The sequence below is a fragment of the Oncorhynchus kisutch genome, linkage group LG6, assembly GCF_002021735.2.
Source record: "Oncorhynchus kisutch isolate 150728-3 linkage group LG6, Okis_V2, whole genome shotgun sequence".
In the NCBI taxonomy this organism is placed as follows: Eukaryota; Metazoa; Chordata; class Actinopteri; order Salmoniformes; family Salmonidae; genus Oncorhynchus; species Oncorhynchus kisutch.
The window spans coordinates 48,671,067-48,699,006 of record NC_034179.2 but is presented as its reverse complement, the minus strand read 5'-3'; the positions used below and the strand labels follow the sequence as shown (position 1 = coordinate 48,699,006).

The 27,940-nt window shown below is 42.2% G+C and overlaps 1 protein-coding gene across 1 annotated transcript in view; it reads right to left on the bottom strand.

Moving 5' to 3' along the window:
• The window catches only part of LOC109891838 (kin of IRRE-like protein 3), a 305,246-nt gene extending 283,016 nt beyond the window's left edge, over positions 1-22,230 (bottom strand). Inside the window, exon 1 of the mRNA XM_031826835.1 lies at positions 21,763-22,230. Within this exon, the coding sequence (XP_031682695.1) occupies positions 21,763-21,811 (49 nt within the window). The 5' untranslated portion in view covers positions 21,812-22,230. The remainder of the gene's footprint in view (positions 1-21,762) is intronic.
• Between the last annotated feature and the right edge of the window lie 5,710 nt (positions 22,231-27,940).

Sequence of the window (27,940 nt, the reverse complement as noted above, 5' to 3'; positions counted from 1 at the left end):
GCTAGAGGGAGTGTACACGCTATTTTTATATAACAGCCATTTCCGTTTCAATAAGTGAGGTCTGATCTACCCGTCCCGGATCCGGGAGCATAATCATCGCCTCAAACTAATTAGCATAACGCAGCGGACAGAAATCTTCCTACAAAATCTTCCTATTCATGAAAATCACAAATGAAATATATTGAGATACAGCTTAGCCTTTTGTTAATCACACTGTCATCTCAGATTTTCAAAATATGCTTTACAGCCAACGCTAGACAAGCATTTGTGTAAGTTTATCATGCTATGCTAAGTTTATCATGCTATGCTAGGCTCTGCTGGCAGCAGGCAACATTTTCACAAAAATAAGAAAAGCAATCAAATTAAATAATTTACCTTTGAAGAACTTCGGATGTTTTCACTCAGGAGACTCCCAGTTAGTAAGAAAATTTTCCTTTTTTCCAAAAATATTATTTTTTGTAGGCGAAATAGCTCCCGTTTGTTCATCACGCTTGGCTGAGAAATCGACTGGAAAATGCTGTCACTACAACGCCAAACTTTTTAGCTCCATAATATCGACAGAAACATGGCAAACGTTGTTTAGAATCAATCCTCAAGGTGTTTTTAACATATCTATTAGATAATATATCCGTCGAGACAATTGATTTTTCATAAGAAGCGATTGGAAAAATGGCTACCTCGGTAATTTACGCAAGATTTTCTGCGGGAGACATCATGTGACCACTTGCTAAATGTGGTCCCTTACGGCTATTCTTCAACAGAAATGTGTAAAAAGACGTCACAATGCTGTAGACACCTTGGGGAATACGTAGACAACGTAAGCTCATTCGTAGCTCATTCACAGCCATATAAGGAGTCATTGGCATGAGGCGGTTTCAAAAAATGCGTCACTTCCTGATTGGATTTTTATCTGGGTTTCGCCTGTAACATCAGTTCTGTTGCACTCACAGACAATATCTTTGCAGTTTTGGAAACATCAGAGTGTTTTCTATCCAAAGCCGTTAAATATATGCATAGTCGAGCATCTTTTCGTGATAAAATATCTTGTTTAAAACGGGAATGTTTTTTATCCAGAAATTAAAATACTGCCCCCTAGTCGTAAGAAAGGGTCCACTTTGGGAGAATGGAGAGATAATTTGGACAGGCCGCATGACGCTGAAAATAATAGAACATTCATAGCCTCCAGTCATTTGCTCAACAAACTTCCCTGTTTGCAACTAAATAAATCTGAGACTTCATGATGAAGCTGAGCATGGTACGTCCAAAAGTCAGGCCTACCTTTCCAACCCAGACAGAGTAGGCCTACCTTTCCACCCCAGACAGAGTAGACCTACCTTTCCACCCCAGACGGAGTAGAATACCTTTCCACCCCAGACGGAGTAGGCTACCTTTCCACCCCAGACGGAGTAGGCTACCTTTCCACCGCAGACAGAGTAGGCCTACCTTTCCACCCTGAACAGAGTAGGCCTACCTTTCCACTCCAGACAGAGTAGGCCTACCTTTCTACCCCAGACAGAGTAGGCCTACCTTTCCACCCCAGACAGAGTAGGCCTACCTTTCCACTCCAGACAGAGTAGTCCTACCTTTCCACCCTGAACAGAGTAGGCCTACCTTTCCACTCCAGACAGAGTAGGCCTACCTTTCTACCCCAGACAGAGTAGGCCTACCTTTCCACCCCAGACAGAGTAGGCCTACCTTTCCACTCCAGACAGAGTAGGCCTACCTTTCCACTCCAGACAGAGTAGGCCTGCAGACGCAGAAAGATGTAAAGCTTTAACTGCTGGCTACTCTTCTTCCATTGGCTTAAACCAACGAGAGAAGGTCACAAGTGTTTCCCTAAAAGCTGTCTGGGTTTAAACGTCTTCTACCGCACAGAAAGTAAATGGCTTAATCAATTGATAGCGAGGAGTTCCCACATATGCTGAGCACATGTTGGCTGCTTTTCCATCACTCCGCGGTCCAACTCATCCCAAACCATGCTTCATGGTTTGAACCACATATGCCGAGATCATCTGTACACCTACTCTGCATCTCACAAAGACACGGCGGTTGGAACCAAAAATCTCCAATTTGGACCAAAGAACAGATTTTCACTGGTAAAATGTCCGTTGCTTGTGTTTCTTGGCCCAAGCAAGTCTCTTCTAGTTCTTGAAATTTACTGACCTCCATATCTTAAAGTAATGATGGGCTGTCATTTCTCTTTGCTTATTTGAGCTTTTCTTGACAGAATATGGACTTGGTTTTTTACCAAATGTGGCTATCTTCTGTATACCACCTCTACCTTGTTACAACACAACTGAGTGGCTCAAACGCATTAAGAAGGACATTTATTCCACAAATTAACTTTTAACAAGGCACACCTGTTAATTGAAATGCATTCCAGGTGAATTCCTCATGAAGCTAGTTGAGAGAATGTCAAGAGTTTGCAAAGCTGTCATCAAGGCAAATGGTGGCTACTTTGAAGAATCTATAATGTATTATACATTTTAATTTGTTTAATACATTTTTGGTTTCTACATGATTCCATATGGGTTATTTCATAGTTTTGATGTAGTTGTTTGATCAACTTGTCTACAATGTAGAAAATAATCAAAAACTCTGGAATGAGTAGGTGTCCAAACTTTTGACTGGTACTGTACTTGGCAGATGGTTCCAATGGATTGGGAAGACAAACTTACCTGTCATACAAAATCAATCACCAACGCATTGTCTTCCCCATTCAATAGTTAAATGACTTCGGTGCGACCATGATAATTACCATATCATCAGCGAGTGTGTTCGTGCACACTGTTTCTTGCCCTCATGTACCAATGGTCTATTTTAACATGAAAAGTTTCCATTCTGCAATGTTCTCTTTGAAAACCTGTTTTTTGAGAACAGATGGCTCAAAGAAAGGAAAATAGCAAGTGTATTGTAATTGGGCAGAAACTCAGTGCTTCAGTTTGTCACCTGTGACTAATAAGAGTCAAGCCGAAAGGATGGCAAAGCATGGCTAATTCCCTGGATCAACAGACATGACACCAGAGCTAGGGACATGAATACAACAATAAGTCCTCCAAGTTATAAAGGGGTAATAACTAGGTTATGTCAGTTTGAAGAAATCATTAATATGTTAATGACTCTTGGTTGAAATGGTATGCTTGTTGGATAGTCAGTATGAAGCAACAAAGTAACTATTACAAAATAACAAAGGGATACGGTGTCCATATTAGGACAGCATCAGTGTCAGCAGAAGTTGCCTCAGTATACCTGTTTATGAAGTTTATTTTTATTCTATAGGTACGGACTGTATAGAGTGCTAAATGGATACCTGGTCAGTCTCCAATGACACCCGACACGAGCCATCTTTCTAAATAACCGAGGCATTGCAGTGAGGAGCTGCTGGAGCCTGTCTAGGGAAGTGAGCTAACTGTTGGATTATTAGCCATTGATTCATATTCATATGGTGGAGCGAAGACAGAAGAAAGGCATCAAGAAAGGAAAAGTGAGACATATTCTCTTAGTCTCGCAGGAAATTACTAGTGCTTAATTGGTCAATTGGGAGGTATCAGAACAAAATGTGAGCATGGGAGGGGGGTGTTCTGGGGAGTTCTAAGGTACCTGAACGCATGAGATTATAATAAAGCATTATAATAAAGCATTGCATGCATATCATCGCATTTGCATCGTGGCATAGAGCAGTAGAGTAGAGGCACTTACAGAAGTTTCACACATGTCGAACATTTATAGTAGCCTAGAGTCCAGAAAATAATTGGCCTTTTAAAAGCCTCTTAAGGATCGGATCCTTTTTTTTTCATTTTCGCCTAAAATGATAAACCCAAATCTTACTGCTTGTAGCTCAGAACCTGAGGCAAGGATATGCATATTCTTGATAACACTTGAAAGGAAACACTTTGAAGTTTGTGGAAATGTGAAATGAATGTAGGAGAATATATCACATTAGATCTGGTAAAAGATAATACAAACAAAAAAAAACATGCGTTTTATTATTTTTATTTTTATCATCTTTGCAAGAGAAAGGCCATAATATAATATTGCAGTTTAGGATCAATTTAGATTTTGGCCACTAGATGGCAACAGTGTGTGTGCAAAGTTCAGATTGATACAGTGAAGCATTGCAATACTGGACAATATTGTGTATCAAGTCTGCCCAAATGTGCCGAATTGGTCAATTGATACATTTTCAAGTATATAACTATAGATAACATACAAAAATGATGTGGTAATACAAAATTTATGTTTACACACTCCTATGAATGTCATACATGATGGATCATTAGCTTATACACTAACTTTCACAGATCTAGATGGCCGGCGGGGTGGGTGTGGAGCCAGAGACAGCAGGGGTTCAAACTGTAGAACCCAGTTCCTACATTTGAATATAAAAATGGATTTTATCAAACAAAACTATGCTACATTTTATCTCTGGGACCCTCTGGATGACAAATCAGAGCAAGATTACTGAAAGCACATTATTTACCTTGAATGTATCGAACCAGTTGCCGCAATATATTTTTTGTTTTGTCATTCTGGCAACAATGGTTGACACTAAAGTAACCCCACAAGCTATGCTTGAAGAAGAACCACTGTAGGTGTGTGGAGACTTATTGTAGGTTACCATATGAGGAGGAAATTATAGTCATAAAAATGCTTTCCATTTTCACTGACTCAACCAAAATGATATGCAGCTCACTTGCTGGTGATGGCCAATGCGCTCATGCCAAAAGTCTCTCTCTCCCTCTCTCCTTTGTAAAACATATTTTGAAGTTGATCAAATATTTTGGTTCTCTGTTTTCAGCAGGAGCCATTTGCTTTCCAACATGTTTTCCCTCGATTGTATTTGAAATATTGTGAAAGGCCTGCATGCTGTTTTTTCACTTACAGATTTGCCACGCGTTCCCAACTGTAGGCTATTCCTTGTTATTGGGCTACAATCCACAGATAGAGGATCAATAGCTTCTGTGGCTAAATTACAGGCCTTCTCACGGTAGGCTATTCTGAATGATTTCATTAATTTCTGAACAGACAGCAGATATTCTATAACTTTGGCAAATGTATTTCAATTCATCAGGGGTGCTGCAGTTCCTTCAGAACCCTGTGATTCTATTGGGAAATAAATCATGAAGTTCAACACTGGAGAGATGAGAGTTGCTGGCTCATGTCTATCAGAGCAGAGAGGGAGAAAGATCATAGGCAGTGAATCTCACTCTTGTTATGTTAGAGATACTGGCGTATTTCTCACAGCCACAGCCATGCGTTTTTATCAAACTTAGGTTACAATGTTGAGCAAACCATAAACCGGGCTGGCCCAACCCAACTGTTAGAATATTAGGCCCAAGCTGAAAATCTACTTTTTCACATAGTTTTTTTGTGGGGTCCTCGAATGAACTTTGATAGCTTTTATTATATAAAAAAAAAGTATTATTAGAAATCCCTCATGAAAATAATTTTTCATGCCAGGAGAGGTACCAGATCCAGCCAAATAGGTTCTGGAACAAAACAGTCCAAAACGGAAAGGTGCCGGATCCAGTTCTGGCAGGATATGGATCAAATTAAACACTGGACATGCTGAGAGACGAGTTCAGATTGGTCTGCCATGTAGCACACTTCTGTCTATAACATGAGCTGCTCAGTATATGTAGATAATACTTTCTAACTTAGCTTTTTTGAAAGATATACCGAATATCTGAAAAAGTGTTACTCTCCACTTTCTGTAGGACACATTTTTGAAATCAGTGGAGAAATGGAGAAAATTCTGCCGTTTAATTGCAAATATGCGGAGAGAGTTGAAAAAAGAGCAAACAGAAGGCAGTTGTATAAAACACCTGTCTCCGGATTACATCTTCAAACTAAGGGCAACCATGGCATCGGTGATAGAGAGGGAGAAGTGTTCATCCATGTATATGCCAGGGTCTAAGAGGGTCTAGATAGCTACATTTTTATTATAAGTTTAAGATTATAGTTAATTGTTTAGCCAGCTAGCTACATGTCTAAACAAAAAGACTCCACTACGCAAGTAACCATTTCCCTGTACAATTTACACTTTCTGTATCCTGTACATGTGACAAATAAACTTTGAATTTATTTGATATAGTGTGTGTTTACCAGAGACGGTAATGTGAAGAACACGACCTGCACCAAAATCAAATTAGGATATAATGATAGGCCAACGAGACAGTGTCCAAGTTCAAAAATTCTCCGATACGTTGTCACACTCACAACCATAAGCTATTTTCTGTAATTAGCTCGCCCTTAACTTGTAACTAATAATTTTGTTGTGATTTTTTTCAAATTATCTAGCAAATGTAATTTTTCACATTTTGTTAAGTTACAGCTTAAACAAAAAAATCCTCATCAATCTACACACAATACCCAATAAAGACAAAGCAAAAACAGGTTCTTAGATTTTTTTTTGCAAATGTACTAAAAAAACTTTTAAAAAATACCTTATTTACATATGACCCTCACTCGTATGACCCTCACTCAAAATTGAGCTCAGGTGCATCCTGTTTCCATTGACGATCTTTGAGATGTTTGTACAACTTGATTAGAGTCCAGCTGTGGTGAATTCCATTGATTGGACATTATTTGGAAAGGCACACACCTCTCTTACATAAGGTCCCAAAGTTGTCAATGCAAGTCAGAGCAAAAACCAAGCCATGAGGTCGAAGTAATTGTCCTTAGAGCTCAGAGACAAGATTGTGTCGAGGCACAGATCTGGGGAAGGGTACCAAAAATGTCTGCATAATTGAAGGTCCCCAAGAACACAGTGGCCTCCATCATTCTTAAATGGAAGAAGTTTGGAACCACCAAGACTCTTCCTAGAGCTGGCAGCTCGGCCAAACTAGACAATCGGGGGAGAAGGGCCTTGGTCAGTGAGGTGACCAAGAACCTAATGGTCACACTGACAGAGCTCCAGAGTTCCTTTGTGGAGAAAGTAGAACATTCCAGAAGGACAACCATCTCTGCAACACTCCACCAATCAGGCCTTTCTGGTAGAGTGGCCAGACGGAATCCATTCCTCAGTAAAAGGCACATGACTGCCCACTTGGAGGTTGTCAAGAGACACCTAAAGGACTCTCAGACCATGAGAAACAAGATTATCTGGTCTGATGAAAACAAGATTGAACTATTTGGCCTAAATGCCAAGCGTCAAGTGTGGAGGAAACCTGGCACCATCCTTACGTTGAAGCATGGTGGTGGCTGTGGGGATGTTTTTCAGCAGCAGGGACTGGGAGACTAGTCAGGATACAGGTAAAGATTAATGGAGCAAAGTACAGAAAGATCCTTGATGAAAACCTGCTCCAGAGTGCTCAGGACATCAGACTGGGGCAAAGGTTCACCTTCCAACAGGATATGACCCTAAGCACACAGCAAAGACAATGCAGGAGTGGTTTCGGGACAAGTCTCTGAATGTCCTCGAGTGGCCCAGCCAGAGTCCCGACTTGAACCCGATCGAATATCTCTGGAGAGACCTGGAAATAGCTGTGCAGCGACACTCCACGACACTCCCCATCCAACCTGGCAGAGCTTGAGAGGATGGGTAGAGAAGAATGGGAGAAACTCCCCAAATGCAGGTGTGCCAAGTTTTCAGCATCATACCCAAGCAGACTTGAGGCTGTAATCACTGCCAAATGTGCTTCACCAAAGTCCTGAGTAAAGGGTCTGAATATTTATGTAAATGTGATAATTTTGTTTTTTATTTTAAATACATTTGCAAAATGTCAAAACACTATCATTATGGGGTTTTGTGTGTAGATTGATGAGGATTATTTTCTTTTATACATTTTAGAATAAGCATGTAACATACATTTTTGGAGGGAAAAGTCAAGGGGTCTGAGTACTTCACGAATTTACTGTATATGGCCATTATTTGACCTGGCTAGCCAGCTAACTTAACATTAGCTAGCTAGCTAACAAGCTAGAAACTTACCAAAACATTTTTCAGAAAGTTGTTTTTAGTTGCCTGATTTGCTAGATTGACATATACTAAATTCATTTTAAAGGGATGGGTTTATTGGTGGTAAAATACACCAGTTATGCTATTTTGGACCACAAGGCTGTTGATGTCATGCACCATGTAGTTCTTGTGTTTATTCTTTTTCATAACGACAACAACAGGTTAGATGTTGGATGACAATAGAATGTTCATGATGTCACTGTGACAGATGTCTTCAGACATGTCGATAGATAGTAGTATAAACCAGCCTTTAGTCTTGAAATCGTAGTTTTTTTTAGTACATAGCCTCACATTTGAATCCTTAAAGAGATGGGTGAGGTTAAAGCTTAAGAGGGTGTGAACGAATGGGTGTAGACAAAGAATAGGTACCAAAACATTCAAGGGCCATTTTGTCAAAAGTGAGGTTCCAATTTTATCGACTTTCTTAGCAGAATTACTTTCCCATTGTTCCTAAACTGTAGTGTATGATAAAACATTTTCTAGCTCTGAGTCTCTACTTTTATCCAATGTAAAAAAAACACTTTTCAATTTTGATACACAAGACCGAATCGAGCCGGTCGGTCACATATTAATGATTTATTCAAACTGACAGACTTATACATAACCTAGTTATAACCCCTTTATAACTTGAAGGACTTATTGTTGTATTCGTGTCCCTAGCTCTGGTGTCATATCTGTTGATCCAGGGAATTAGCCATGCTTTGCCATTCTTTAGGCTTGACTCTTATTAGTCACAGGTGACGAAGTGAAGAATTGTTTCGGCCCAATTACAATATGCTTGCTATTCTCCTCTCTTTGATCCACCATCTGTAAAAAATATATATAATGGTTTTCAAAGAGAATATTGCAGAAAGCAACCTTTTCATGTTAAAAACGTGAATCAAATAGAGCAATGGTATATGCACACGAACGCACTCGCTGACTATATAGTAATTATCATGGTTGCTCTGAAGTCATATAACTATTGAATGAGGAAGACAATGCTTTGATGACTGATCTTGTATGGTAGAGGAGTTTGTCTTTTCCATCCATTGGAACAACCTGCCCAGTATGTCAATGTCAGTATTTCTATTAATTAGTAACGATGACAAAAATAACCCAAACTCAACTGTTGAAACCATATGCTCCTTTATATATCACGGAATTGACACAAAACATTGAATTTCTTGTTTATTATTTTCAACGCCACACAGCCTGTGTCCAAATTATCTTAGCATCCTCCCAAAGTGTGCACTTGGTCACTTCCCTCACTTATTGAAAAGGAAATGACTGGTTAAAAAAACAGGGTGTAAACTCCCACTAGCCCATGCCTTCACTAATCCAATGCTTTGAATTAATATGAAGTAGTGAAAGAGTGCCCATTTCAGGAGAAATATTGGGATGCAGCCATAGTCCTCACTAACTAAGACTACTTTCTGACCTCTGAAAGAAAACCCAGAAGTTTCCACCTCAGTCCTCAATGTATTTTTACATTTTTATTTAACCTTTATTCAACCATTTGGACCTGTTCCAAAATGGACCTGTGGCTATACTATCCGGACCTGATATGCATAAATTATATATTTTTTATATAGTGATCCGAGCACAATTAGACCAGTTCAGTATAGACCTGGGAGAAGCAGGGAAAAGTCCATTTTTAAACTACTTTATTAACCGGATTTGATAAAGCCTGAGGGAGAGGAGGTAGAGAGAGGTAACTCTGTAGCAGGGGCCATGCTGTGTGTGTACACTACTGTGAGTGTGAGCAAGTAACACGGGAAGAGGAGGGAGGGAGAGACGAGAGACTGAAATCAACAAAGCCAATTCGCACTATAGTAGACTAATAGCTGCCATAGCTAGGTTCTTTATCATACAATATTATTACGTAGTACCGGTCTTGACTGCATTAAATCGAGAGATGCTGGCTAGCTAGGCTAATTGATGCTGCATGCTCTTTCTCTTTCTATAGTAACAGCCTACCTGATGGCACTTGGTCTCCTTTCCTTCAACTTCTAATTCCATCATCTTTATTCAATCTTCCATTGATTAGATATCTCCTCACTTTATCTCACACGGAGGCTCTATGACTTTAACCTATTGACGCTTTGATGTCTTATGATTGGCCAACAACAACAAGAATTGATACACGCGTCACTCTCGTGAAAAGAAAAGGGGCAGCAGCATAAATTATACAATCTCTCTCTCTATTGCAGCAGTCACATTCAGATCTGTATGGGTCCTTCCTGCGAAGTCCAGTTAAAATTACACAGACCCGTGACAATCATATCAGATCCGACCCAGACCTGTGACATTTTTTGGAATTCTGGATCCGGACCCACTTTGGTCCCGGATCGGGTCTCAGGTATTCAGGTACGGGTAAATCCTAAAAGACCTCTACCTCAATGTAGTCCCTACCAGGGACAGACCTAATCGATACTCCAGACAAGTGGATGGCGATGGAACTTGTGTGATTTGCAGTTGCTGTCTCTCCCACGGTAACCGACTGAACCGGTCGCTGGGCCCCCACAGTCCAAAACTCTTTGTTATTTCAGAATGAAGTTAGGTCATGTCTGCTGACTCCGCTCCAGCGCTGAGGCTCCCAATGAACAGCCAATCAGGAAAGGATCTAGCTGAATTTCTTTCTGACGGCACTGCCCCTGACACTGGTCTACACTTATTAACCACGATACAATGACCTTTGGTATTCAATTTGAAAGGCAGAGCATACTATGGCATTCGAAACGCTTGTTATAAAATGTAAAGTTACCATTCTGAAAATACTCCATTCTTTGACTGTCCGGAGAATTGTTTACACTTCATTTCGCTGACAAGCTTAAGTCATCAGTAGAAATGGACTGGCAGTTTGGGCAAATGCCATGTCCAGTTGGCCATGTCTAAATAGTTTTTTGTGTGCATAATATTAATAATTGGTATCTTTGTGAATAAAATAGTGTAGTGTGTTAAAAATGCCTGGGCCGATTTCTGGTTCCAGTCTGTCCTGTTTAGATGGTCTATATGCATCGGTCCCGGTTTAAATATTTAACAAATGAGTGCATCGGTCCGTGGGACCCCAAACTGATCCAAATGTAGCATGCAAAAGTCAGAAAAGGTATTCACATGTTGAGAATCGCCGGTTTCACTAACATTTTTGCTCAAATTACTTTCGCTCTACTTTCCGAAAATACCTCTAATCTTTTGTGGCAACTGCATCCTCGCCTTCAGTGTCGAACTAAGCATGTATATGACAATCGAAGTCAACAATATCCGTTGCTAAAAACAGCTGGTCAAACTAGAAACATGTGGGAGGATATGACAACAGAGCACCACTTGAGTCATGACTGCAACATTGAAGGACCTGGGAAAATCAAGTTAATCCCATCACTCACCACTTTAGTTCATCAGATGTCTCTGCAAAAACAAAATGAATGCTAGCTAGCTACGTTTTTCCTCGTTGGACCTGCATTTACAATGTATCCAAATTCGGTTTGTGTGGTTCTTTCTGTAACTTTGTAACAAGTACGGTCTGCATGTGCAGTGCTTCATATTGAGTCATGATTAGGTGTCCCATATATCTGTCCCAGAGACATCCAAATGTCCCATATATCTGGTTTTAATGCCCATTCTAGAATGCCAATCAGAAATGAGTTTTCAAAAGAGATGTGGTATAAAATTGTGATTAATAATCTCTCTCTCTCCATTAGGCCTTTTAGTGCCCAGCAGTCAGCCACTTCTATTTCGATACCAGCACAGTACTTCTCAGCCAGCCAGAACCCCCTCCTCCCCACATCCTCCACTTTCTTCTGTACCCTCCCTCCCAGACTACCCAGTTCTGCTGCTTTGGGCTGGGACCATTAGGCGGTGGAGGAACCCCACGTGCCCAGAAAGAGTTCCCAACCTGGCTGAGAAGGACAGGATACTAGTGCATGGGCGGGAGAGTACTGTCACATGTTCAAAGTTGCCTCGAAGGGGAACGCATTGACCAGCAGCATAGTGAGTGAGCAAGAAAAATGAAGTAGCTATGTGAATTATATAAGGAGACATGAAGCAGTATGCCTACAAATGACACAATATATGAAATATATCTGCTCCATATCTCGGTTAATACACTGAGGGGAGTGAATAAGATGTCTAGAACAGCTGTGGGGAAGTGGCAAACGTACAGGAATTCGATACGGTGAAGTCCTCTTGAAAATGTAGGCTTATGCTATTATTACACTGACCAAAAATACACACGCAACATGTAAAGTGTTGGTCCCATGTTTCTAGAGATTAAATAAAAGATCCCTGAAATTTTCCATATGCAGAAAAAGCTCATTTCCCTCAAATGTTGTGCACAAATGTGTTTACATCCTTGTTAGTGAGGATTTCTCCTTTGCCAAGATAATCCATCCACCTGACAGATGTGGCATAGCGAAAAGCTGATAAATAGCATGATCATTACACAGGTGCACCTTGTTCAAGGGACAATAAAAGGCTACTCTAAAATGTGCCCTTTTGTCACAAAATACAATACCACAAATGTTGAGGAATCATGTAATTGGCATTTCTTTACCATAAGCCACCTCCAATGTTGTTTTTGAGAATTTGTCTGTATGTCCAACCGGCCTCAAAACTGCAGACGACCACGTGTAACCCAGCCAGCCCAGGACCACCACATTGTGCTTCTTCACCTGCAGGGTCATGTAAGACCAGCCACCCAGACAGCTGATGAAAATGTGGGTCTGCACAAACTGTCAGAAACCATCTCAGGTAAGCTCATCTGTGTGCTCGTCGTCCTCACCAGGGTCTTGACCTGACTGCAGTTCAGCGTCATAACTGACTTGAGAGGGCAAATGCTCATCTTCGATGGCCACTGGCACGCTGGAAAAGTGTGCTCTGCATGGATGAATCCCGGTTTCAACTGTACCGGGCAGATTGTAGACAGCGTGTATGGTATCTTGTGGGCAAGCGGTATGCTGATTTCAACATTGTGTACAGGTGGTGGTTGGGTTATTGCAGGCATAAGCTTCAGACAACAAACAGAATAGCATTTTACCAATTGCAATTTGAATGCAGAGATATCGTGACGAGAACCTGGGGCCCATTGCAGTGCCATTCCTCCGCCGCCATCACCTTATGTTTTAGCATGATAATGCACAGCGCCAAGTCAAAAGGATGGTGGCTTCTTTAAATAGTACCTGCAAAACACCAGTCTCAAAGTCAAACAGTGAAGAGGCTCTGGGATGCTGGCCTTCTAGACAGAGTTCCTCTGTCCAGTGTCTGTGTTCTTTGCCAATCTTAATCTTTTATTTTTATTGGCCAGTCTGAGATATGTTTTTTTTCTACTCAACTCTGCCTAGAAGGCCAGCAACCCGGAGTCGCCGCTTCACTGTTGACTTTGAGACTGGTGTTTTGCTAGGTACTATTTAACGAAGCTGCGATTTGAGGATGTGAGGACCGACGATTTGAGGCATCGGTTTCTCAAACTGGACACTCTAATGTACTTGTCCTCTTTCTCAGTTGTGCACCGGGGCCTACCACTCATCTTTCTATTCTGGTTAGAGCCAGGTTGCGCTGTTCTGTGAAGGGAGAAGTACACAGCGTTGTATGAAATCTTCAGTTTCTTGGCAATTTCTCGCATGGATTAGCCTTCATTTTTCAGAACAAGAGTAGACTGATGAGTTACAGAAGAAATTCCTTTGTTTCTGGACATTTTGAGCCTGTAATCGAACCCACAAATGCTGATGCTCCAGATTCTCAACTAGTCTAAAGAAGGCCAGTTTCGTTGCTTCTTTAATCAGAACAACCATTTTCAGCTGTGCTAACAGTTGCAAATATGTTTTCTAATGATTAATTAGCCTTTCTTTTCAAATGTTAAACTTGGATTGGCTAACACAATGTGCCGTTGGAACACAGCAGTGATGGTTGCTGATAATGGGCCTCTATGTAGATATTCCATTTAAAAAATCTGCCGTTTCCAGCTTCAACAGTCATTTACAACATTAACAATGTCTACATCGTATTTCTGATCAATTTGATGTTTTTTTATTAACAAAAAGTGTGCTTTTCTTTCAAAAACAAGGACATTTCTAAGTGACCCCAAACTTTTGAACAGTAGTGTAGTTTTGACAAATATCCACTAGGGATGCTGTTCATTGTTTTCTTGCAGCACAAGCAAAAACACCATTATAATTTGGAAACTCATTGTTATTGTTAAAAAAACACAGACTTGCAGATCCCTGCTGTATGTTAAATTATTGCGATTCGATTTTTAAAAGCCCAATGTAGCCGTTTTTATATCAATAATTTCTGGGTAACAATTAATTATCTTACTGTAATAGCAGTTTAGCAATAAAAAGATTTCTCAATATCGAATTTTGCTAGGACTGCCTGGGAGTGGTCTAAGTGGGGAGGGGTAAACTAAACTACCTGTTATTTGCAGAGAAGTTTGGAACTCTTTTTGTTATTGATCTATTAACCAATTTACCGGATGGTGATGTCCCCATGGAAAGCCGAAGCTCCCACCCATGAAAACCTGCTGATTAGGTTGTATTTTCATCCAGCAACTATCAGGAAATAGCACTAATCATATATTTTCACACTTTCATAGTGTTAGTTCCATCAGCTGATGTACAATATGATATAAAGCACAAGAAAAACAGAATTGACAGCACTGGGCCTTTAAATGTGGCTTTTGGGGATAGATAGAGTGGTTAGAAGTGGACCTCATGGCAATGAAAGAACATAACAGAGCTATAGGCTTCTCTGGAAGCCTGTGTATCATCTTAATCTCTGTGAAAAGGTATCAGTCTGCTGCCTACTCTTATCCAGTATGAACACTTGACTGCTCCCCTTCTCCTCAGACTGACAAAGTGCTCTGCGTCTGAAATGGGAAAATAAAGAGGAGAGCTGTCTGGCCCTAGCTGCCACCGTCTCACTCTTAGATCCCTGTTCACTTTCGGTTGAGCCGTCTCACCTGTCCCTCTAAACCATCCACAACCAAGCATCATTTAAAAAGACAGACAGCCTACCCCTCCCTTAAAATCCCCTTGCTCATCCGCCCAGCAGCCACGCTCTGCTCCGACATATTGAGTGTACATTCCCTTGCTCCCTCTGGGAGCTATCTGATCTGACATTAGGCCTTCTATAAGGTAAGGCTACATTCTGCTGCAAAAACGTTGCTGTTTATAAATTCTACTCACCACGAGTGTCGGTGAGCTGATGGTGGGGTGTTTAGCTCCTGGGCGGAAGCCAAGCAACAGTGGCAAAGGGATGAGTCCGGTGCGGCTGGGAGATTTGTGACGGATGTCATCTGTGAATGAAAGCCACGACTGTAGCGGATTCGCCAAGCAAGCATGTCAAGAGGAACTCCCTTGCTCAATGTTAATTCACCCAGCCCATTATGAGTGCATCCCTTTATCCATGAAACATAACTCAATCTTCCGTTTTTGCATCCAATGGATTTGGGAAGGCATGCATTCAGCCCATTGTCCTTTTCAAGGTTATGAAATTAATTGGATACAAAGCTCACTTTGACAGAGCTCAACCAAAAACATAGTCAACCGGGTATCAAACTGTACCGTGCTTTACAGTATACTCATATTAACCCATCCCATTAAATGACTCGTGTGTACCATCTACAAAAGTCACTGCTGGCACCAATCAATCTTGAAAGTTGGCAGAGATCTGCCACAGTGTTTCTGAAGCCTTTGACTTTCCAGAATCAGTCGAAAGAACTTTGGAAACAAACTTTTCCTCTGAAAGGGTCATTATTAGAGGCCTTCTATTAGAAAGGCTTTTTGCTGAACACAGTCTTCCAGCTTCAGCTGAGGTTCAAGTGGCGGAGTTCAAAGAAACATGCCGTGAACAATTATTATAAGCTCACATGGTGATTGCTTGTGCGCCCCATCAAAAACATTGCATCAAACCCCCACCACCACCACCACCCCAGCCATCCCCAAGCCCCCAGTTTACCATGCAAAATAACGAGGCTGGGGTAATTGAGCACGGCTCAGATGGGTTTCTGGTGCCTCACAGGCGTTAGATCACAGACAAACACCAAGCGCTAATGATAAGAAAAGCTCCTCCGCTGAGACTCTTCAGGATAGGGAGACTGGTCACTTCACTATCCAGTTAGCTAGCCGGCCATTAACGATCCAACAATAGAGCCCAAAGAGAGGCTAGCTAACCTAGCGATGCTATAGTTGCCATATTCATGGAAGTGCCGCCCCAATGCCTTTGTGAGGGATGCATAGTAACAGCAGGGAAACACACATCATTATCTGAAGGTGAGCAGCTTCCCTAGGTCTCTCCAAGCCCTCCCATCCCTCCCCTTGACAGAGTCCATGTGTACGGGTTAAAAGGCTAATTGACTTTTATATTGCAAAAAAGCTCATGGTTGTGGAACCTGATTCCCCCCATTCATGCAATTGCATGTGTTGTGCAATCAGAGGGTCTCTCCACCTGCACAAGGCTGCAAAGGAAAGAGTGTGTGTGAGAGAAGAGGAGAAATACAGAGAAAGAGAGAGAGTGAAAGATAGAGTCAAGTCTGTCCAGGTGGAATAGAAGGTGGAAAATTCTGTCAGACACTGCCTCCCTTATCAGATCATCAGCTCAATTCTTCAAAGGTCCTCCTGTCCCGCAACACAAAATACATCTTCTATTCTGCAGGGCCTGTGCAGGACATAACAGCTCTGTCAATATCTACGCTGGCTTGTTTACTCCAGCATTTTTCAAATGCTGCCCGGAAAATGCAATGTAACAACAGTGTCCAGCGCAGATATAGATCTGCGGTGACAGGTCCATGATTAATAGCAGCAATAGTATAGGAAAAATGATGTTGATGTTTCCGCAAACTACTTCGGCAACACTTTGGCAGAGGAGGAATGAGTGATGAAATCATTGTGCGAGACAACATCAAACTCGGGGCGTACCTGCTCGGCATGCAGTCACATGTACGCTGAGGTACAATGCACATCCAAAGCAATCCTGCCACCTCTATGCACCTCTCTGAGCAGGTTGTTGGCAGCTCCTACAGCCCTCTGGGAATACAACAGCACTTTTGCTTGATTTACAATAAAAGGTAGAGATCAACAATGGTAAAATATGTAACTGTGACTATAGGAGAATAATTCAGAGAGAAGATAAACACCAAATTGTTAACATAACCTTTCTTTCCATAACCGGCATTTTTGTCTGATGGATATCCACCGATTGATCAGCTGATGCTAGATATAGATTCCCTATTGATCGTTGGAGTGATTAGTGGCAATTATGGGTTCTATCTTCTCTCTGGAGACCTGGAGTTGATGAGTCAGTTACGGTGAGACGATTATGTGCACGCTTCCCGAATGGCACCCTATCCCTTATATAGTGCACTACTTTTGACCAGAGCAATAGGGGCCATTGTCAAAAGAAGTGCACTATAAAGGGAATAGGAGGAGCATTTGGAACTCACCCTGTGTTGGGTGGCTCAGGAGTGGGGCTTTCTGTTAATTGTTTCCTGTGCATTAGGCATCAGGTTGAAGTGGATTTATCCATCAGCAAACAGAGGGAAATGCACTTGGAGCAGTGTGGAACCCACCGCACAGTGCTAAACTACACTTCCATGACCTTATTTTAATTTGCTATTTCCTTATTTACGCTCTGGTCCGTCACTGTGTTCCCATTTATGCATGTGATAAAGAACAGTATATAATAGAGAGAGATGGGATGCACAGGTGTGTGTCAGGGTGCTGTGGGGTCAATTCAATTTCAGTGCAACCGATTCAGGGAGCGAATTTAAATTCTCAATTAAAAAATTAAGGGACAGTCGTTTTAAATTCACTTTTTGAAATTGAATAGGCACCAAATTCTGGTTTGTACACATGTTTTTGACTGATCTAGTCAGGTCAGCATGTTATCTCTCTGTCTCTTTCTATGCATTGGGCCCACAGATTGAAAGTAACGTGAGAGTGCTGTCCAAGGTGCTGAAGGGGTACTGTCTAATGTACAGGTGTTGTCCAAGGTGCTGAAATGTGGACTGATTTACTCAGCATTATACAGTGCAAAATCTGAACAAAATAGTGCCTCTATCTGGCTGTGCATCTCTCTATGCATTCCTGCCATAGATTGGGGGTGATGTCAAAGGTTCTGCAAGCACATATTGCCTGTGTAACAAGTCACAAACTGAATATGCAAATCAGTAACAACAAAAATAACTACAGAGCATACTGACAGGCAGCTTTGAATAGCATGACAATGTTTTGAAATATACATATTCCACACGGCACATTTCTGAAGCGCCGCGTACATCATTAACTGTCGTGCTGTCAATTCTGAAGGGAGTAAAGGGCTGTGGAGCAGTATCTTTCCAGTTGCCACTACATCTCAAAGCAGTGGATTTTCTTTCATACATTCACTCAATTATCTGAATAGCGAGGCCATTGCAATCACTGTAGTGTCCATAGGTTAACACAGACTGCCAGAGGGTATAGTGGCAAGCAAGTCTTTAACCAGAAAGATCAAGCCAAGTTCACCACAACGTATCGGGGGCTGTCCTTTAAGACGGATGAGGCATAAAAAAGTGCAATCACGCTCCATTGGGAAAGTCAATAGGACTTTCCTGTGTAAAAGATGAGGTGAAACTGTGATCAAAGGTGGTTTAGTATGAAAATACTGTACAGTGTGTAGAAACTGCTTCTCCAATGGAAATCCCCAATCACGCTTGCAGGCAATGTCATGGTGATGTTGACTAGCAGAAACACGTCCTCGGGTCATCTAACAGTCATCTTGTGCCAAACTGTGCATGTGCTGACCTTCAAATCAATGGCACTCCTTCGATATATTATTGTAGTATTATTGACGAAAATGAAAACGTGTCAGTTTGTCACTTTCACGAGGTTGGAGTAATAACATGTTCAGCTACTTAAGAAATTGGACGAATCTAGGTTGTGCCTTTATATTTCGAGAAAAATTAACAACTATTGGAATGATTCTTCACTTCTCTCATTGACTTCTCAAACCCCAGTCTGGTCTGCTTTGCAAGCTTTCCCGGAAGTCTTGCAATGTTGGGCCTCTGGGTTTATAAACTGTGCTCATGCCCCTAGGAAACTCATCCAAGGCCAAAGACTGTAGCTAGAAGTGTGAGTGGGTCTCATAGTATGCTCACCTGTGCCAGAGCTTGACTCTGAGGTAATCTCCTGGAATCCCCAGGGGCTAAACCACCAGTCTATTTTTAAGATAATGATTTTAGCTCTCTTATGGTCAACTTTGCAACACTACAGGTGAACGTCTGTCCACGTGGCTTCCTTACCTAAACCATTTAAGTGTCTCTTATTCATTCTAAGACAAAGGTATCGTGATTACTTTCCACTTGACAGTGTGCCATGGAAAACAGTCCATTTGCTGCTAGTTCGTAGTATAGTGAGAAAGTTCCTGAATGCAGCACGCTCCAGACATGGCATTGCCATTTCATTGCTCTTTTAGAGTTATGTTCAAAGGCTTCATCACCCCTCCCCATTGGGAGTACAGGGGGACTGTGATCTCAGCGTGATAATCCTTGAGTGGCGAGTTGAGTTTGGAGAACATAGGCGGGGATGGAGTGGGGTAGAGAGGTGCTGCTCAGTGCTCATCACTGCTCCCACCATAATGTTACTGCCAGGAGCTCCAAGAATTAAGGATTTATGTGAGGATGGTGAAGGAGTGTAGAATGGCTGTTTAATCAACACACTTTAACCTTTAATCAAGAGTCAGTTGTGTTCATTGGATGCTATTAATCGATGGGAGAGGTCCTTTGAAACATTCTGTAGTACTCTGATACTGATGGCAGCCTTGTCCCCCACACCCCCCTCCTCCTCATCCTCTGTTTTCGATAACCACTCTGATTCTGCTGACAACAATGGATGCAAACTACAGCGCTTGATCAGTGTATCACAAGAGAGAAGCGACGTCAAGGAAGAGCACTTGATCCCCCCCCCCCCCCCCCCCCAGACGACTGAGAACAAATATATATGGCTGTCGGCGGCAAGCACTGAGGATTGGCTTGGGCTCACCTGCGAACTGATTAGGAGCCTTAGAATGGTAAAGCAGGATCCAGCAGTGACTGCCAGATGAATTAGCAGTATATACAGTATGTTGGTTAATTATAGGGGCTTGAAGTTGTCCAAGCTCTGATAGCTTGCAGTTTGGAGAAAAAAATGCTTGTAGAGGAGAAGAGATATTAACCCATAGGTGAGCCTATTGCTTAGAGAATGAAGCAGTAATTTGGGAACCATAGAAAATGCCCCCAACCTCTCCAACTTTCAATTCACTGAGCGGAGTAGATGGGGTAAAAATCCGATATTAACTTCCGACGCTGGCACACACACTCATATACTCATAAAACTAAGCAATAAAGCTGACACCCTCTTGAGGTTTGATGTACAGTCTCTGAAGAGGGCTGCTGAGAGCGCTATTAAAAGCTTTATTACTGGTGTCAAATTCAAATTAGTGGTGCGCCGCGCACTCTGTATGTCCAAAGCGAAAGGCGGAGTATTTGTACAGTCATACACGACTGGTTCCGCACACCCAACCTTAACATTAGGACCAGCAATAACATTAGGGGAATTACCATTTAGACGAGCAGAGATATATGACTGAGCAAGTGAAATAGGAGTTCAACAGTGCAACAGAGGAATTGGACAAATCTTGGAGAGTATATCAGGAAAAGGGGAGAGGAAGTCAGTTCAGGGGAGGGTGAGTGTATTGAAACGGAGAGAGTTATTGTAAAATCGTCTGTTTCCAACACCCATTTGCAATCATAGGCCATAGCTTTGGAATTACTGTGAAAATGATGTGTAGGTAGAAACACATACAAACACACACACCTTATCCACACACACACACACACACACACACACACACACACACACACACACACACACACACACACACACACACACACACACACACACACACGCACACACACACACACTTGCATACATGTACAAACATGTACACACATACACATACACACACAGTCACAAAACACATACACACATCATTTTTGCATGCACTTGTGTGACAGCATTGCATATACGAGTGTGGAGTTAATAATTAAGTTTAGAAATCATTGAGAAACAACTAAATGACAATGTTAAAAATAAATGTCTTACTGTTTACAAAACTATCCTTGAAACTTTTTTTTTTAGATAACTAATGTGACAGACATTCTGGTCTCTCAGAGTGCAAGGAGAAATAAATGCTTAATCTTGTTGCTTTCTGCAAGTGTTTCTCTGACACACTGATGAATGATCCCAGCATGTTTAGATCAATGCAATGAGAGACAGACACAAATTCAACACCGTAAGCAAGATTTCGATTCAAGCACACCTGCTCATTCAGAACAAGCAAAGACAAAATCCTTTCTTGCCAGACGTGAGATGCAGACATAGAAAGTCAGGGACATTTCAGTTTCAAAGGACACCGAAAATGATTCTTATCGATTAAAAAACACTGATGTAAATCTCAATAACCAAAGCAACTTATAGCTCTCTGAGATTACACCACAGTCCCACAGTAGACAATTCAAGTATCACTCAGAGCTACTGTGGAGAAGCTTTAGCAAAGGCACATCAAACTGCAGCCAAACTTACAGAAAAGCAGTCCCTCCAAGTCACAGACGTAGTATCAATTACAGAGCTTCCACCATCCATACGGATCAGTCAGAGTCACAGAATGGAGAGAGATGGGGAGAGAGTGAGAGATAGACAGAAAGAAGAGAGAAAACGCAGCTCACTTCCATTCGGATCAGTCAGAGCCACAGAAGGGAAAGAGACAGAGACAGATAAAGAGAGAGAGAGAGACAGATAACACTGTTTACGTACCAAGTCCAGCCATCCAAGAGAACAGAACCAGCCAAGGGATCATCATCATTAAAGAGAAGTAACGGGGGAAGAAGTCTGCTGAGATGTTGGTGACGCCGAGACAAAGTTAGTAGCAGAGGTATAAAGAGAGTTGTGCATCTGTCTGTGTGTGAGAGGCTGGCACTGTAGCTCTCTTCTTCAGCTGCTGCTCTCTCAGTGAGAGAGTGTGCCCCTTCTCTCCTGCTCTCTTTTTATATGTCCTCTCCTATTTCCCAGAAAATCAAATCTTCACTCTTCCCTGCTGCCGGTGGCTCAGCTTCATTCTAGCTTTACTCACAGTTTCACTCTCCCTCTGTCTCTCTCTTTCTTTCTCTCTTTCTCTTTTTGCCGTTCACACTCTCAGTGCATCAGTGTGTTGCTCTACAATTGCGTCTCCCATGCTCTCCCCTTCCTCTTTCTCTCTTTCTCACTTGCGTTCTTGCTCGCCAGTAGAGAAGGGACACAGTCAGTGGAGATGTTGCTCCTCCCTCTCTCTGCCTGCTTGCATGCCTCCCAGCCTGCCTTCCTGTCTGTCTGTCTGTGTCTGCCTGCCTGCTTGCATGTCTCCCAGCCTCCCTTCCTGCCAGTCTGTCTGTCTGTCTGTCTGAGGTCCCGTCGCTGCTTTTCCTAGAGAAAAACACTGGAAGAGCAGGCTAGGTAGGAACAATATCATGGGATAATGATATAGCGGCTCCCTATAGACAAACTTTATAATATAAAAAGGCCACTTACAAATCACTCTATCATCTGGTCTTTGTAAAATAATACTATAATTGTTAAGACAAAAAAATATTTTGTTGTGAGAGAGAGGCATTATATATGCCATATTCAAATATAGTATGACATATACCACTGGAGTTATTTTGCCAAGATAAAGTAATGCTAATGATAATAATAATTCTCCTGACTCTTCACAATGTAAAATATGTATTTGTTTCTAATACCTCAAATTCTGAAAACTGTCTTCTGTAAACTGTGCATAATGTGTGATTTAATAGCATAAATAAAAAATACATCAGATTTCTTTTTAAATCAGAAGAGGACTATGAAATGAAGAGAAAATACACACTCAACAAAGGAAATTGTATTCTCTTGGAATATAGTTGAAGAAGTGAATATGTTTACAGAAGCACACTAGCTAGCTTCACAAAGCTCAAACCCTGCAAGGTACTGTTGAACACAATGTTTCTGCCTTCAAGAGACTGATATGAACGCAGAAAGAGAGAGAGAGAGAGAAGGAGAAAGAGACAGCAACACGTGTTATGTGTGTTCACCTAAAAATAAGTGCCTTTTAGTTGTGCCTGCATTTTAACAAGCTAGCTTTGAAATATCAAAGGATAGGAGCCCTAAGCTATTCCCTGATCACTTGGGCTGTTTGTTTTCACACAAGCAGAGAGAGAGAGAAAACATCTAAACAAGTAGAATGCTGACATCTATTACAGGTTTTATTGTGTGAAACGACATAATTGGGCAAAGCGTTGCAGCAAGGTATCATGTCATATTTTTTAAGGCCATTTCTTACCCAACATAACTATCTGTAACAGCTTAAACCATAAACCCAAATGTAAAGAGATGACTGAAGGAAAAGAGCATCACAAGAACATCACAATATCTAGCGATTTCCTCTATCAATGCATATCAATGGTGTCTTTTAATAAATATTTTGATGTTGCTTTGGTTAGATAGAGAAGAGACAGTGGGAAAGACATAGTGTGTGTCACACAGGCAGTGTGCCAGATATGAACCCACACTGTCACTCGCAAATATGAGTGTGGCACTGACCGCTGGACCACCCGGCCCACATGCATATGCACAGACGCTGTGACTGAGTACATCAGGAAGTGTATAGGGGATGTTGTTCCCACTGTGACTATTAAAACCTAACCAAACCAAAAATCGTGGATAGATGGCAGCATTCGCGCAAAACTGAAAGCGAAAACCACTGCATTTAGCCATGACAAGGTGGCTGGGAATATGGTTGAAAACTAATAGTGTAGTTATTCCCTACAAAAGGCTATCAAATAGGAAAACCGTCAGTAGAGACAAGGTGGAGTCGCAATTCAATGGCTCAGACACGCAACATATGTGGCAGGGTCTACAGAAAATCACGGACTACGAAGGGAGAACCAGCCACTTCGCTGACACCGACGTCTTGCTCCCGGACAAGCTAAATTACTTCTTTGCCCGCTTTGAGGATAAAACAGTGCCACCGAAGCAGCCCACTCCTAAGGACTGTGGGCTCTTGTTCTCCGTGGCCGACTTGAATAAGACATTTAAGCGTGTTAACCCTCGCAAGCCTGCCGGCCAAGACGGCATCCCTAGCCGCGTCTTCAGAGCATGCACAGACCAGCTGGCTGGAGTGTTTACGGACATATTCAATCTCTCCCTATTCCAGTCTTCTGTCCTCACATGCTTCAAGATGTTCAACATTGTTCCTGTACCCAAGAAAGCAAAGGTAACTGAAGTAAATGACTATTGCTCCTAGACCTTAGTGCTGCTTTTGATACCATCGATCACCACATTCTTTTGGAGAGATTGGAAACCCAAATTGTTCTACACGGACAAGTTCTGGCCTGGTTTAGATCTTATCTGTCGGAAAGATATCAGTTGGTCTCAGTGAATGGTTTGTCCTCTGACAAATCAACTGTAAATTCCGGTGTTCCTCAAGGTTCCGTTTTAGGACCACTATTGTTTTCACTATATATTTTACCTCTTGGGGATGTCATTCGAAAACATAATGTTATCTTTCACTGCTATGTGGATGACACACAGCTGTACATTTCAATGAAACATGGTGAAGCCCCAAAATTGCCCTCGCTAGAAGCATGTGTTTCAGACATAAGAAAGTGGATGGCTGCAAACTTTCTACTTTTAAACTCGGACAAAACAGAGATGCTTGTTCTAGGTCCCAAGAAACAAAGAGATCTTCTGTTTAATCTGACAATTAATCTTAATGGTTGTACAGTCGTCTCAAATAAAACTGTGATGGACCTCGGCGTTACTCTGGACCCTGATCTCTCTTTTGAAGAACATATCAAGACCATTTCAAGGACAGCTTTTTTCCATCTACGTAACATTGCAAAAATCAGAAACTTTCTGTCCAAAAATGATGCAGAAAAATGTATCCATGCTTTTGTCACTTCTAGGTTAGACTACTGCAATACTCTACTTTCCGGCTACCCCGGATAAAGCACTAAATAAACTTCAGTTAGTGCTAAATACGGCTGCTAGAATCCTGACTAGAACCAAAAAATTTGATCATATTACTCCAGTGCTAGCCTCCCTACACTGGCTTCCTGTCAAAGCAAGGGCTGATTTCAAGGTTTTACTGCTAACCTACAAAGCATTACATGGGCTTGCTCCTACCTATCTCTCTGATTTGGTCCTGCCGTACATACCTACACGTACGCTACGGTCACAAGATGCAGGCCTCCTAATTGTCCCTAGAATTTCTAAACAAACAGCTGGAGGCAGGGCTTTCTCCTATAGAGCTCCATTTTTATTGAACGGTCTGCCTACCCATGTCAGAGACGCAAATTCAGTCTCAACCTTTAAGTCTTTACTGAAGACTCATCTCTTCAGTGGGTCATATGATTGAGTGTAGTCTGGCCCAGGAGTGGGAAGGTGAACAGAAAGGCTCTGGAGCAACGAACCGCCCTTGCTGTCTCTACCTGGCCGGTTCCCCTCTTTCCACTGGGATGCACTGCCTCTAACCCTATTACAGGGGCCGAGTCACTGGCTTACTGGGGCTCTCTCATACCGTCCCTGGGAGGGGTGCGTCACCTGAGTGGGTTGAGTCACTGATGTGATCATTCTGTCTGGGTTGGCGCCCCCCCCCCCCCCCCCCCCTTGGGTTGTGCCGTGGCGGAGATCTTTGTGGGCTATACTCAGCCTTGTCTCAGGATGGTAAGTTGGTGGTTGAAGATATCCCTCTAGTGGTGTGGGGGCTGTGCTTTGGCAAAGTGGGTGGGGTTATATCCTTCCTGTTTGGCCCTGTCCGGGGGTGTCCTCGGATGGGGCCACAGTGTCTCCTGACCCCTCCTGTCTCAGCCTCCTGTATTTATGCTGCAGTAGTTTATGTGTCGGGGGGCTAGGGTCAGTTTGTTATATCTGGAGTACTTCTCCTGTCCTATTCGGTGTCCTGTGTGAATTTAAGTGTGCTCTCTCTAATTCTCTCTTTCTCTCTTTCTTTCTCTCTCTCGGAGGACCTGAGCCCTAGGACCATGCCTCAGGACTACCTGACATGATGACTCCTTGCTGTCCCCAGTCCACCTGGCCGTGCTGCTGCTCCAGTTTCAACTGTTCTGCCTTATTATTAGGATCATATCACCTCTACCTTACCTGACACCCTAGACCCACTTCAATTTGCTTTACCGTCCCAATAGATCGACAGATATTGCAATCGCCATGGCACTGCCCTAACCCATTTGGACAAGAGGAACACCTATGTAAGAATGCTGTTCATTGACTACAGCTCAGCATTCAACATCATAGTACCCTCCAAGCTCATCATTAAGCTCGGGCCCTGGGTCTGAACCCCGCCCTGTGCAACTGGGTCATGGACTTCCTGACAGGCCGCCCCCAGGTAGTGATGGTAGGAAACAACATCTCCAATTTGCTGATCCTTAACACAGAGATCCAACAAGCGTGCATGCCCAATCCCCTCCTGTACTCCCTGTTCACCCATGACTGCATGGCCAAGCACGCCTCCAACTCAATCATCAACTTCGCAGACGACACAACCATCACCACCTGGGGGCAGTCCGTCAGGAAGTCCAGGACCCAGTTGCACATGGTGGGGTTAAGACCCAGGGACCCGAGCTTAATGATGAGCAGTGTGGTGAAGAAGGCGCAACAGCGCCCCTACAACCTCATGAGGCTGAAGAAATTTGGGTTGACCCCTAAGACCTTCACAAACTTTTACAGGTGCACAATTGACAGCATCCGGTCGGGCTGTATCGCCTGTAATGGCAACTGCACCGCCCGCAACTGCAGGGGTCTCCAGAGGGTGGTGTGGTCTGCCCAACGCATACCCGGGGGCACACTGCCTGCCCTCCAGGACACTTGCAGCACACAATGTCACAGGAAGGCCAAAAAGGTAATCAACCACCTGAGCCAAGGCCTGTTCAGAAGGTGAGGTGAGTACAGGTGCATCAAAGCTGGGACCGAGAGACTGGAAAAACAGCTTCTATTTCAAGGCCATTAGACTGTTAAATAGCCATCACTAGCTGGCTACCACCCTGTTACTCAACCCTGCACCTTAGAGGCAGCTGCCCTGTATACATAGACATGAAATCACTGGCCACTTTAATAATGGAACACTAGTCACAATAATAATGTTTACATACTGCTTTATTCATCTCATATGTATACACTGTATTCAATTCTACTGTATTTTAGTCAATGCCGCTCTGACACTCTTTCTTGAACTGCACTCTTGGTTAAGGGCTTATAAGTAAGCATTTCTACACTTGTTGTATTCGGCGCATATGACAAATACAGTTTGATTTGATTTGACATTGCTCAATTGATATCTATATATTTCTTAATTTCATTCTTTTGCTTTTAGATTTTTGTGAATTGTTGTGAATTGTTAGATACTATTGCACTGTTGGAGCTATAAAAACAAGCATTTCCCTACACCCGCACAAACATCTGCAAAATTTGTATGTGGCCAATAAAATGTGATTTGATTTGATCAATGTTACAAATTCACAAATCAAAATCAAATAAAATTGTATTCGTCACATGCGCCGAAAACAACAGCTGTAGACCTTACAGTAAAATGCTTACTTACAAGCCCTTAACCAACAATGAAGATTAAAGAAAAATATGTGAAAAAAAGAAATAAAAGTAACAAATAATTCAAGAGCAGCAGTAAAATAACAATAGCGAGGAAGTATACAGGGGGGACCGGTACCGAGTCAATGTGCGGGCGTACAGGTTACTCGAGGTAATTGAGATAATATGTACATGTAGGTAGGGGCAAAGTGACTATGTATGCATAAATAATAAACAGCGAGTAGCAGCAGCGTAAAAAAAAAGGGGGGAGCAACTCAAAAAGTCTGGGTAGCCATTTGATTAGATGTTCAGTAGTCTTATGGCTTGGGGTACATGTTTACAATGCATTGCTATTCACCATTATCACTGGACTATTTGT